At 41.2% G+C, this 13,825-nt stretch overlaps 1 protein-coding gene across 1 annotated transcript in view; it reads left to right on the top strand.

Moving 5' to 3' along the window:
* The window catches only part of LOC135220523 (uncharacterized), a 120,071-nt gene extending 109,116 nt beyond the window's left edge, over positions 1-10,955 (top strand). The window contains exons 6-11 of the mRNA XM_064257685.1: positions 3,056-3,206; positions 4,296-4,468; positions 5,482-7,512; positions 7,669-7,840; positions 7,972-8,065; positions 8,362-10,955. Coding sequence (XP_064113755.1) covers positions 3,056-3,206; positions 4,296-4,468; positions 5,482-7,512; positions 7,669-7,840; positions 7,972-8,065; positions 8,362-8,397 — 2,657 coding nt within the window. The 3' untranslated portion in view covers positions 8,398-10,955. The remainder of the gene's footprint in view (positions 1-3,055; positions 3,207-4,295; positions 4,469-5,481; positions 7,513-7,668; positions 7,841-7,971; positions 8,066-8,361) is intronic.
* Positions 10,956-13,825: the final 2,870 nt, after the last annotated feature.

Genomic DNA, 13,825 nt, shown 5'->3' with positions numbered 1-13,825 from the left:
GAGGGAAAGGAGAAGGGGTAAGGGCAAGACATAGGAGTTGTGGAATACGTTCATTATGTCTCTGGTATTTTTATGGTAGGGAAATGTGGTTTAAGTATTTCATGGTTAGGGTTTAATGTATAAATACTCTGGTCTTCTGAATAATAATAATAATAATAATAATAATAATAATGAATAATATTAATAACATGTTAAATAAATAATATAAAATATTTTTCTTGTATATAACAAAGATAGTTTAGAAGTATTTGAACTCCTGGTTTAGACTTACCATCGTCCATTCCATTCTCAGCCTCTCACAACTTGAAATAATAATAATTATATAATAATAATAATAACAATAATAATAATAATAGTAATAATAATAACAGCATGACCAGCAGCGTCATACAATCTCAACACCACAAGTCATAATAGAAAGGACTTTAGTTCTTTGATAATTTTATAATGGAATTGACTTCGAGATGTGTGAATATTATTGAAAGTTAATTGATGAAAGTTGGTCTTTAGCTAAACTTTATTCGTTTTCATTATATATATATATATATATATATATATATATATATATATATATGTATATATGATGTGTGTATTTGTGCGTATGTATGTACTATATATGTGTGTCGTTCGAGATTGTATGCGCTCGTGAATAATAATTCACTAGTTTTTTTTTTTTTTTTTTTCAAAACTACGATACTGACGGCAGTGGACTAATTCATTAACGCAGAATGACATCTGGATTAAAAATCAATGGCAAAACATTAATAAATAAATAAACAAATAATAAACAATGAATGAAAAAGCAAATAAAATTTAAAAAATGAATGACAAGTGTTATTGATATTGACAAGCGTCCGTGATACAGGTAAAATCTCTTGTTACCTGAGAGAGAGAGAGAGGAGAGAGGAGAGAGAGATGAGGAGAGAGAGAGAGAGAGAGAGAGAGAAGAGAGAGAGAGAGAGAGAGAGAGAATTCTTGAGGTAAATTGCATTTCTTCAAGTATTTTAAGGCAATTGACTTGGAAAGGAGAGAGAAAAAAAATAATTTAGTTTGGGTAGAACGAGAGAAATGTGTGGCCTTAGGGAGAGTGACGCTAATTTGAATGTGGAGTTCACGTGGGGCGGGTGGGGGTGGGGGGGGGGGGGGGGGGGGGGGCGGGAGTAAGAAATGGGGGAAAAGGGGGGTAGGTGCGGGATGGGTCGGGATGGTGGTGGGGTTGGAGTATTTCAGGGGTTGGGGTTGGGTGTAAGGGGGGCGGGATGTTCTGTATTTCAGGGCGTACAGTGGTGAGATGGGCGCGTATTTTATATGAAGTCTCTCTCTCTCTCTCTCACTCTCTCGTCTCTCTTCTCTCATCTCTCTCTCTAATAGTTTTATCTATAATCTGAATATTCAATATTTTACCTCATTCAGTTTTTTCTCAAACTTTAATATTTTATCCTGTCTTCTCTCTCTCTCTCTCTCTCTCTCGGATAGACTAATAACTTTGAGAAATCCAAATCCTTATAACTCGCTCTTCTCTCTCTCCTCTCTTCTTCTCTCTCTCTCTCTCTCTCTCTCTTCAGTATTTTATCTCTAACCTCAATGTTCAACATTTTATCTCGCTCCTCTCTCTCTCTCTCTCTCTCTGATTTCAGCACTCAGTATTATCTCTCTCTCTTATTTTTTCTCAAACAAACTTTAGTTTTTTTTATCCTCTCTCTCTCTCTCTCTCATTTTTTCTCGATCTCTTTAATATTTTCATCTTCTCTCTCGCCCTCTCTCCTTCTTTTTTTCTCGAATGGACTTTAACAACTCTTCACACATCCTAACCTTCAAACTCCAATTTTTTCTCGTACTTTAATTATTTTTATTCTTCTCTCCACCTCTCTCTCTCGGATTGGGACTAACAAGTCCCTTTGAGACATCCCTAATCCCCCCCCCCCCTTGTAAAACTCTCTCTCTCTCATCCTCATACTTCTCTCCTCTCTCTCTCTCTCCTCAACTTGCCAAGTAACTTCAGCAGTAATCTCTCCTCTTTCTTCTCGGATCACTAACAACTCTTTCTTTCGAATGGACTAATCCTAAGTCCTTTTGAACACCATCACTCAACTCCTTCTAACTCTCTTCTCTCGCCTCTCTCACTCTCCCTCTCCTCCGTCTCTCTCCCTTCCAATATCTCGACCAGCATCTTGCCGTTATCCACCCATCCGATTGTGTTGTGGAATGGTCAGTGGATATAAACAGACCACTATGAGAATTTCCCTTAAGCGGATCGATAGAATTCTTATGGTCTGCATGACAGCCCTGCCCCGGCGACGCCGCCTGATGTTGGCAGTTCAATCAATAACTTAAATACGTGGCTAAATTCGCCGTATATGTACGTCCGCCTGTGCTTGCTTGCTTGCTTGCTTGCTTGCTTGCTAGAGGTCCTTGGTTATTTAGTTTATTTCATTTTTTTATTTTCTCTTTTTTCGAGTTGAAAGCAGTGACTGGGAATTTTAGTTTTATGTAAAAAGAAAACTACTTTTTCTGTCCGTCCTCAGATCTTAAAACCTACTGAGGCTAGAGGGCTGCAAATCGGTATGTTGATCATCCACCCTCCAATCACCAAACATACAAAATTCCAGCCCTCTAGCCTGAGTAGCTTTTATTTTATTCAAGGTTAAAGTTAGTCATGATCGTGCGTCTGAAAACTCGATAGGACAGGCCACCACCTGTCCTTGGCTGGAAGTTTCATGGGCCGTGGCTCATACAGCATTATACGCCGTGCAGACAACTCGATTGTTTCTGAGGATTATTTTTTACTTTAGATTTAAATTAATTTTGTCGAGAGCGCTGACTGTATCCTAAAGGATTTGTTTGTCCATTTTAAGACATTCTACTTTGAGTATCTTATAATAATAATAATAATAATAATAATAATAATAATAATAATAATATCGCATTAAGTTGTTTGTTGTTTCTCTTTGTATCTTTCTCAATACACCGGTAAAATGCATCTGTCTCTTCATACCGTCATGTCGTATTAAACTAATGTTCCATTTTCTCTCTCTCTCTTTCTCTTGTGCAACAGAGCAACAGTTTCTGGTGCAGGTGTTGCAAGTTCCACCGAGGTCGCGAGTTTCGGCCGGGCCAGCGCGCATGCACGTCAGGGACCACCGATTCTGCCTGACCACTGGCACCCCCCCGCGACTGCTGGCTGCCTGGTCAACCCATGACCTCAGGTAAGTTCAAACTTTGACCTCAGGTGAGGTAAACCCTTGACCTCAGGTAAGGTCAAACTTTGACCTCAGGTGAGGTCAACCCATGACCTCAGGTGAGGTCAACCCATGACCTCAGGTGAGGTCAACCCATGACCTCAGGTGAGGTCAAACCCATCCCAGACCTTCGGAGGTGAGGTCAACCCATGACCTCAGGTGAGGTCAACCCATGACCTCAGGTGAGGTCAACCCATGACCTCAGGAGAGGTCAAACCATGACCTCAGGAGAGGTCAAACCATGACCTCAGGTGAGGTCAAACTTTGACCTCAGGTGAAGTCAACCCATGACCTCAGGTGAGGTCAAACTTTGACCTCAGGTGAGGTCAACCCTTGACCTCAGGTAAGGTCAAACTTAGACCTCTGGTGAGGTTAAACTTTGACCTCAGGTGAGGTCAACCCTTGACCTCAGGTAAGGTCAAACTTTGACCTCAGGTGAGGTCAACCCATGACCTCAGGTGAGGTCAACCCATAACCTCAGGTAAGGTCAACCCTTGACCTCAGGTGAGGTCAAACTTTGACCTCAGGTGAAGTCAACCCATGACCTCAGGTGAGGTCAACACTTGACCTCAGGTTAGGTTTTTCTGGAATAAGTTGTTGTCGACTAGGGAATGAATGTGGAAGTGAATGAAAATGATGCCTAAGTGGAGAACGTTGCTTTGTTTATGCTTTGAGTTTTAGTCAAAGGAGAAAATGAATGATTCAAGTGAAGGATTTTTTTTTTTTTTTACCTTTTTGCTTTGAATTTCAGTCATGGAGATAATAAATGATACTTAAATGAAGGCATAAATGAAGGAAATTGTTTTCCGTTTCAGTCAAGTAAAATATGAATGATTCATAAATGAATGATATTGCTTTCAATTTCAGTCAACGAGAATATGAATGATTCTTAAATGAATGAAATTGCTTTAAATTCATAATTCAACAATGAGACTGAACCCAGGACGCACTTCAGAATCCTGGGTTCGATCCCGATGTGAGTTAAGAAAATGATGTATGTATTCAGTCGCGCCGTCGAAATAACGCCCACCTTTCACTCTCGCCCCCAACCCGCAGGCGTTACGGGGTGGTGGATGGGCGTGTGGTGTGGGAGGGGGGCTCCCGGTGTGGGAGGTGGATGGGCGTGCACGTGGCCCTCTCCGACGCCCCTCATGCCGTGACCCACGCCATCGATCAGGCCGCCCGAGGACTCTTGGCTCAGCCCAGATCCAGACCGCCCACGGCTTCAGGTGAGAAGGAAACACACACATATATATATATATATTATATATTATTAGCAGTTTTCCCTGCTTATTCATATTTCCTTATGTAACAGTATTGTCTTTACTTTCAGAATACTAAAGCTTTCATGGATTTAGTTGGTATTCTTGAATTAATTACCTACAGGTCCTCTGAAGCATGAGCTTATTTATTTAAGATAGATTATTAGCTAGTCACATCCATGCCTTTGCATTAATTGCTAATCATTTAGAAGTCACTGCGTAGGATATGCAAGTGACGCTGAATTTCCCAATCAGATTTCACCATTGTAAAGAGTAACTTCTCTATAATATGTAAAAAAAAATGTAGCATAATCACTGTTGAGTTTCACGACCCATTTTCAATAATTAGTTTCCTTTCTGCTTGTCTTTCGGGAGGAGTCTCTCAGACATTAGTTCAGGATATTAAGATAAACGAATTATGCTTGTCATTCGCAAAATGATTTTTGTTTAATTACATTTCACGAAACTACCAACAAATAGTGAAGTATCCGCCTGCGATGATAGCATTCCTTGGTTGCCTTTGCAATTTTTTATTTGGACTGGAGAGGGTCAGTTTGCTTACAAAACAATTACGTAAGGAGATTAAGAGAGCTCGGAATACAGCGAGTCAAAAATTGCACCCCCCTGACAATGACAGCACCGGTTAGCATTTCAGAATAGGTTTCGTTGTAGATTTTCACTTAAACATCAAGCGTGTGATGATATCTGTGGACGTTCATATTGGATGCTTAGAGTTCATTTGCTTGTTTATCTATTTAATTTCTAAGATGACCCAGTGTAACCTTAAATCTTACAAGAAAATTGGTGTTTGTTTTGTACATCTTCAAGAAATGTTTTTTACTGGCTGTGTGAGAAATGGGCACCTTTTGCTTTGCTAAGAAATTTTTCAAGTCGTATTTCATAATGTTATGGTGGCTATAGAGAACTTTTATCATAATTATATATCTTGCTTAACTGTTATGCATTTGTCTGATTTACAGGTTCAAGGGCAGAGAGCCGCACAGAGTTGTCTTGGCTGAGAGAAGTTAGCGTCATGGACTTGAGTGAGACGGTGTCTCTGGCAGCTTCTGATGCCAATGCCACAGCCACCTCGCCGCGGGATACCCTGCCTGACCCTCTCAATGACAGCCACTATTCAGATGCCCACACGGCACCCTGGCCGCCTTGGACGCGCCGGTCGTCATGCCAGAGTCAGTCTGTGGTGGCTTGCTCCACAGTGAGTAAATCTGGTCCACCCCTCTGTAGTTCCGACGGGGAAGAAGGGGCCTGGTGGGCGGCTACGTGGGCGCGGGGGTCTTGGGAAGGCATGACTGCCCCCTCCCCCACACCGGAGTCCCTGTACGACCACCCGCGCCCTCTAGGTAATATCCAGCATCCAAATATGCACCCGTGTTATCATCAGCAACACAGAGGGGAGCAGAATCAGCCGGAGTCTGGCGGGCAGAGCGTGACAAACCCACCTCGTGTAGCCCTCAATCCCATGGATAACTATGATATCCCACCACCACCACGAGTGCCCCCTACTGCTCATTACGACACACCCAGGCGACTAGTCATGTGTGATGGAGGTGCATCACAGATCCATACCTGTGAAGGACCTCTTCCGGGGGACTCAGTAGATAGTGTGGCACCATCCTCTGGGGTATGGTGTGAGGGAGGTTTGGCATCAGCTGCCCCTGGCTGTGGGCAAGTTCTTGGTTGGGCTGGATCTTTAGTCTGTGGGAGGAAGGATGATGGGGACACAGCACAAGAACAGTTGAGAGTAGATGGACAGGGTCGAATGCCTGTTGTTGACGCAAATACAGGTACAATATTACGCCATCCACCCCCTCCACCAACACCACCGCAACATAACCAGCCCTCGCAGCAACAGCCGCAAACAACACAGCAACCGGCAGCACTATATGCTGTTGTTAATAAAAGGAAAAAGACCGGGAAGCCTCGAGCACCTACACCTCCCCCGACACCTCCTCCAACACCTCCCCCTCCCCATCGTGATCCCCCTACAGGCACTGCTCACGCTAATTATGAAAACTTGCAGTTTGCTGCCAGTCTGTCTCTGTATGAAAATGTAAAAGATGTGAAAATTGCTTCAAATTCTTTGCAGGCTGGCACCCCAATCAATACCCAACCCTCTTCCGTAATTGTTAAACCTACAACCAATACCTCGAGTTCTACCAACATGACATCTCAGTTGCAGATTACCTCAACTGCTACCAACAAAACTCCTACCTCGCCTGCAACAGGGGAATGTATTTTAACAGCTTCCACAGATTCAAAAATAGATCCAGAGAGCCATTACATGGCAATGGCACCCAGACCACCTGCCCCTGATCCCCACTACCTCCCTATGGGACCTTCTCAACCTTCTGCAGCATTGGTGCCTTGTGAATCACTCACAGATGAAGGTGAAGCTAAAACTCTGCCTGTCAGTGATCGCAGTCGCTCTATGAGTATAGCAGAGAGCAGATGTGGTCGATCTCAGTCTGTGGCAAGCAGTAACAGGTATGTTGTCCTTGCCCCGAGGCGATCAACCTCGGCAGACTCTCGGCCTAGGGAGGCCTGGCCATCATCGCCAGCCACAACTCCAACTGCTACACCAACTCACAGACAGACAATTACTTCCTCTTTGAGAAGAAGGGACGAATGCCTCAACTCAGAAGCAGCGACAGATAGTGGCTGCGATCTACGCCACGATAGTGTAGATACTGATGGAGTAAGTATAACTCCTGACTTGAGCGTGAGCACTGATGGAGAAGTCAGTACAGCCAAACCTAACGTCGTAACCAATAATACCAGAGATTCTGATGGTGTGTGTGTGCTGCGTCGATCATCTTCTGTACCTGGCAAACCACCAGCTAATCGAGATTCTGCTTCTAGTAGTGACTCTGGTGTGTGCGAGTCACCAAGAGCTGTGGACCGTTTGCTCACATCACATTGTTTGCATGCTTCTTTGCCGCGATCGAGACGTCCACCGCATCCTCAAAATAATGCACCCACATCACATTCAGGTACAGTCAAGTTTAAAGTTCTCAACATTCGTTCTAACAGAAGAGTTGTGTGCTTGTAAAATACTGTCAGGCTCAAATGATGATGTTTGTAGATAGATTTCTGGAAAGAAACAAAGCTTATGTTATAAGATATAACGCAACATCATTTCTCATCAGGTGTGGCAGCATCTTGTCAAGAGCTGGGTGGTGTTGCTGGAGTTGTCAGTGGTGGAGGTAGCAGCAGTGGCAGTGGTGATGCTAAGTCCACTTCATCCGGTGCCTCTGACATGAGTGACTACCTCGACACTCTGAGTCTATCTTCTTCTCATTCTTCATCTGATCACGATAGGTAAAATATACACCGCCCATTATCATGATGCATTTCTTGCTTGTGTATTTTCTTGACATGTTAAGAGCTGAAAAATAGAAAATGTAACGTATAGCATATTGCTTTCTAAGTGTATTGTGTTATCTCCACAGACTGCTGGCTCGATCTTCTGTCAACACACTAAGGCCTCGTTCAGGGCGAGAGTACACGAGACTTGATCGTCATGGTCTTTGTCCCGAAAGCAAGGTAAGTTTTGAGGAATTTCTTGGCGTTGGTTGATGCAAAAAAACTTGGTATATAAATGTTGATGGAATTATGAGTAAAAGTAGCTACATTCCTTCAAGTTGATAGCTAAGGCCTCTCAAAGTATAGTGTGGTGCAATTATTTTTTTTTATATGGGCTTCAAATTAAGTTGTTCTTCATGGTATTTTTGGAGAGTATGCTTCAATTTGAAATACTTTGGAAAGTTAAATTAATAAGAATCCCAAGTTTTCATGTTGGCTGAGTAACATATCGTGGTTTATTCTTTTCTGATTTTCAGACTTTACCAGTTTTGGGTGAAGCGCCTCCTCACTGAAGGGCATTGCTGTAGAAGGTGCTATTGGACCAGGATCTCTCCGGGCCAGGTGCTACTTTGCTCTCCCACCTTCTTTATCACCTGTTCTTTGCAACTGAGGCAGTTTGAGTGTCTCAGTACCTTTGTTTGGATTTTGTTCTTGAGTTCAAATGTGTAACGAAATCAAGCAAAGAACTGGTTTACAGTGGAAGAATTCTGTATCCAATCTAATTCATTCATCAAGGACCTGGACTTGTTAAGTATCCAAGAACTACTGATGGCCTGGAAAGATATTTAGTTCCAGGACTGTTTTGACACTCGAAAACCTGTGGGTCCTGGCAAAATCAAGGGTGAAGATTTTTTAACTGAAACCACAAGAAATTAAAGTCATTCCAGTCCCATTTGTAAGGATGGGTGTAATTATTCTTAAATGTGCCTGATAATAGCGTGTAAGTTTATGAGATCAAAACTTTCATGGCTGGGCTAATAGTCCTTCAAATGACCTGGTGTGACCTTAAAACCTACTTTTTTATGTCTTTGATTTGAGGCATCATTATAGTACTTCCTGGGTCCATGTTAAACTTGTAAATATCAAAATATCGAGAGGTGGTTCAGCTTAAAAATCCAATAAGTGAAGCCCATATACCTAATATGCTACATTGCCCACAGGTTCTCTTGAGAGCGAATGGAAAATGAGACAGCTTAGAAACAGTCCTGGGAGGTGGTTGGAAGGCAGTGTCCCTCCCTTCAAAAGTTTCCTCTGATTTCTTCCGGGGCACTAACATGCCCAGAATAAGTGTTGACAGGATTTATTTTCTTCTTATTATTATTATGCAATATGTTAACCATTCCGTTATACTGTATCTCGCTTCGTTAGTTTTTTCTTATTTCCTTGTTACAACTGAAGGTTTTGTTGATGTACAAAGCTTTGTGATATGTTTATCTAGTGTTTTTTTTTTCCTAGTGCTCGCAGACAGCGACCAGCGATGGTGACTGGAGCCTCTAGTCAAGAGGGCTGTAAAGCTGATGGTTTGGGCTGCATTGTGGGCGGAGACTCGTTTCCGAGAATTCCTTCTCTTCTTTGTTGGGGGAATGGAGGATGAATCAGGGTTTCTTCTGTTCTTAAAGAGCCCACCATCCGAAGCCCATAGTAATAGATAACGAAGGTTATAGGAGGAAAGAGAGATTGAGAGAGTGCGAGAGAGTTAGAGAGAAAACCAGGAGGTGAAAGGGAGTATGAGAGGGGAAAGTGTCGAAGCGGTCAAGCCAGGATAAAATAGGGATAAAGATTTTTAGATAGCTGAAGAACCAAAAGGAACGAGGGGTACATGCAGTCTTCACCTTGTCCCCTGGTCGCATTCTCAAAAAGCAGAATCAAAAACAGAGTAACTGCTCGTCAGATGTTTTGTGAATGTGTTGCCGTGGTGCCTCGTTACGGACTTGATACTTAAGACAACATCGAATTAAGAGGTAGATGATTTTTACTGTGAATAAATGGCACATCTGAGGAGCAGTTCGTGTAAAAGGAAGTGAATTTATTATATGTACTGCCACTTCAAGTTTGCTCCTTTTAAAAGATATTTTACTTAATCTTTCTGATGCCATCTTTTTAGATACAAAACAGCCCATTTGTATTCATTGTTCCCAAATGGGGACATCTATTTTCACCAAAAGCATATGAAAATGGCTGTAGGATATAGTTTCAAAGCAGATTATGTAAAGAGAGGAAAGGACAAAGATGCTTGTGGAGATTTTTACATGATGTGAATGGCCTGAGTAAAAATATAATCTGGTTGTTTGGAAGATATTTGTTGAGTCTACTGTGAGGAGTGTGAAAGATGATCAAGATAAGATGCCTGGTATATATTTCCAAAGTTTATTTATATGAAGAGCAGGGAAGGGTGGTGCCAGAGTAAAGGGAATTGAGAGAGAGAGAGAGAGAGAGAGAGAGAGAGAGAGAGAGAGAGAGAGAGAGAGAGAGAGAGAGAAAATGCAATGAAGAGCAGAGAAGGGTGATGCCAGAACAAATGGAATTCCAAGAGAGAGAGAGTAAAATAAAGAGCAGGGAAGGTTGATGCCAGAGCAGATGGAATGGCAAGAGAGGGAGAGAGAGAGAGAATGCATATGAAAGGCATGCTTGCACGCCTGTTGTTTAGCAGAAGTTGTTCTTGTTTGTCTGTGTGCTTGCAAGTTTCCAATGCATGGCACAAATATTACAGAGACTTACTGAGACCTATCTATACGACTCTCAGATGTCATGCGAAGGCGATTATGATTTCCCAAGAGCTGGCAGTGAAAGACAAAAGTTCAAAGCCAGCATAGACTCCAGAATCCTGGATTCCAGTTTCATGATGCTTTTGGTGCGATTAGCGTGTGCACAGTCCTTTGGGATTGATGATGCAAAGATCAGTGGGAGTATTTAAAGAAAAACTATCCAGTGCGATTTATAGGCGACATAACAGTGATGACTGCAGTTTTCCCTCTTCCCCCGAAGCAATTTTTTTTTCTGTTTTTTCCAGAACAATATATCGAGTGCAGACTGGCAGATTTGTATGTATTTAATAAAGTATTTTTACAGATTAGTCTTTCCTTACCCCCAGATGCTTCTTTCAGTTGATGCAAAAATCATGAGAGCATGAAGGGATAGTGTTTCTTGATTATGTATTATTGCTGAGGTAATATTTATTTTATCTTATGGGGCACCTTCAGCCATTCATTTCTGAGATAAGAATTAGTTGGAGTGGCTGAACAGCAAGCTAGATCCAGCAAACAAAGGAGATGAGCTACGAGGCTCTGGGAGAAACCCGCCCACTGGAACTAAGAGGTAAAAAGCTTGAGAAGTTGGACAGTAAGATCGAAGAGAGGAAGTAAGTTGGAGGTAAGTGAAAAGGTTAAGAATTGGTTGTAGCTAGTGACCATTGAGTATAAAGCATACAGTGCACGACGTGAGGTGCACTGACGGCGCTATCCCCTTGTTTTGACTCGCTTATATTATATTTATATGGGAATAATACATTATTTTACTTAATCGTACAAACATCAATTGAACTTATATCTAAATATATATTTTTATCGAAGGTTACAAGATACTAAAGTACTCTTTTCTGTACCAGCAAAAAAAAAAAAATAAATAAATAAATAAAATAAAATAAATTAAAAAAACGTGTAAAATAGATAGGCCTAATCAACGAAAAGATTGTAAAAAGTATGAATGATCTGTTTACGTAACTTGGCGTTGCAACCGCTATGGTCAACAGCACTGGTACGAGTGGAAAATGGATAAGCAAACATTAGACCTATGATATAGTGAAAAAGTGAAAATATTCAGTATACTGAAATGAGCAACCATTCAATGTCTCGGTAACTAAAAGAAAAAAAAAATGAAAAATAGGTTGGTAAAGTATAATAAAACTCGCAATCTTGGCACAGGCTTTTTGGCAAATTAAAACAGCAACTCTGCCGACTGACGAGTGAGGGATGTGGAGTTGCTCAGACGAGCGTGCACATATCCGCGCTAGACCGATTCTTTTCTTTAATTATACGGGGAAGCCGTGATTTTATAACGAGATCTCTCTCCCCACGTCCTCATTTTTTAAATTTTGATGGGATATTTTATTCCTTTACACGTTTTATTCCTCAGTCGCCTGCTTAGGCCAGTCTTCGTGGTGGCTTTATTGTTTACTGTGGTACTAATTGGTACTAACTTGTTGGCCTGGTATTGTAGGCGAAGCTAGAATTATGATGGTAATTCGAGTGATTTCTCTTCTGATAATCCTTTATACTTTTATAGCAATAACCCTTAACAAATTCTTCTAGTGTTCCACGCTACGTATCCTAATGCCAAGCAAAAAAAAAAAAAACAAAAAAAAAAAAAAAAAAAAAGAAGCTTAACTCCACACCAACTGCTAAAGCTCACGAACCAATGAGCTCCAACCTGGTTAAACGACGCATACGCCACCTTACGTTAAACGACATTCCCATAAAAAAGAAAGTAAAAGTAGCATCCATTTAAGAAGAGTTAAAGGCACCCCGCCCCCTTCCCTCAGCCCCCGCCCCACAAGTTCGAAAAGAAAACAGAGAGAGAAAGTAACGGAGAAAAAGTTCGCCTCCACTCGATCCTCGTCTACCGCTATTAACTTTCGCTCTCCTTGCCCCTTAACTTTTCCCGTCTGTCCCCGGTTTGCCCTGCAGAGGGGTTAACGGCTAGGTAAGTAATTCCGCCCCTCCCCCCCTCCCCTCTCCCCTTTTTTAGGCTGATCTCCCTGGTACTACCGAGTTACGCACTTGCTCCATTGCATGAGTCTAGGTCTCTAGGAGGTTTATCGAGGTTAAAACTTCGGTGCTCTTGGGGGCAGAGAGAGAGAGAGAGAGTTGATTTTGCAGTAGGTTGTATAAGTAAAGGATACCAGTTTACTATCCTAATTAATGAAAAATCTGTTGACTTTTGGGAGAGAGAAAGAGAGAGAGAGAGAAAGACTTTTGATATTGCAGTAGGTTGTAGAAGTAACGTGAAGATACCATTTTTCCATCCTAATTAATAAAAGATCTATCGAATTTTAGAATCAAGCGAGTTAATGTCGAGACTATGGAAGAATGCAACTGGTGATCCTCACAATTTCAAAAAGATATATATATATATATATAATATATATATATATATATATATATATATATATATAGATATATATATATATTCCATCAGAGAAATGAATAAACTCGTTGAAAAACAAATACACAAGTACGCAGTCACCTTTTAAGAATAACCAGGAGCCATAGAAAATATAAAAAAAAAAACAAATAAGCAGAGATAAAAGTGAACACTGAAAAAACCAACCCACTAGAATCTAATAATTAAGGGGCTTCGCCTCCAGAAAAAAAAAATGACTGTCAGCAGATAAAGAATCTGTGAGTAGGCCTAACTTCTAGATTCCTTTAAAAATAATCAGAAAAAAGTCCCCCCCCCCCTTAGAATTTCTATGTAGTACTACTCCAGCGGGCCCTAAAAATTAAACAATGAAAAGGAATGGCAGTTCTTTGTTCTTTGTAGAGATGAAGTTGAGATTTAATAACCTGGTTCTTGACAATCTTCCTCTTCTCTCAATCCTCTCTATACGCAATGTCTTCCTCCTCCTCCTCTTCTTCTTCTTCTTTCTTGTTCTTCTACTTCTCCTTCTTCCTTAGGATGTGAACGCCCAGGGAATGGGTTTATGTATATGGCTGTCAGTGTAGGCCTAGTACTATGCATTCTCAATCAGACGTACGAATTTGCTAATATTCATATGAGCAATCCAATTAATAAGTGTCGTGGTGTATGTATGTGGTATTATATATATACATATATATATAAATATATATAATTAATTATATAATAATATCTAATTAATATATATGATATATATGATATAGAGATATAGCGTTCCAAGTTATGGTCGGTTACTAGGCAACTCGA

This window comes from Macrobrachium nipponense, chromosome 20 (genome assembly GCF_015104395.2).
Source record: "Macrobrachium nipponense isolate FS-2020 chromosome 20, ASM1510439v2, whole genome shotgun sequence".
In the NCBI taxonomy this organism is placed as follows: domain Eukaryota; kingdom Metazoa; phylum Arthropoda; class Malacostraca; order Decapoda; family Palaemonidae; genus Macrobrachium; species Macrobrachium nipponense.
Note: the sequence above shows the minus strand (reverse complement) of the source record. Positions and strands in the feature narration are given on the sequence as shown.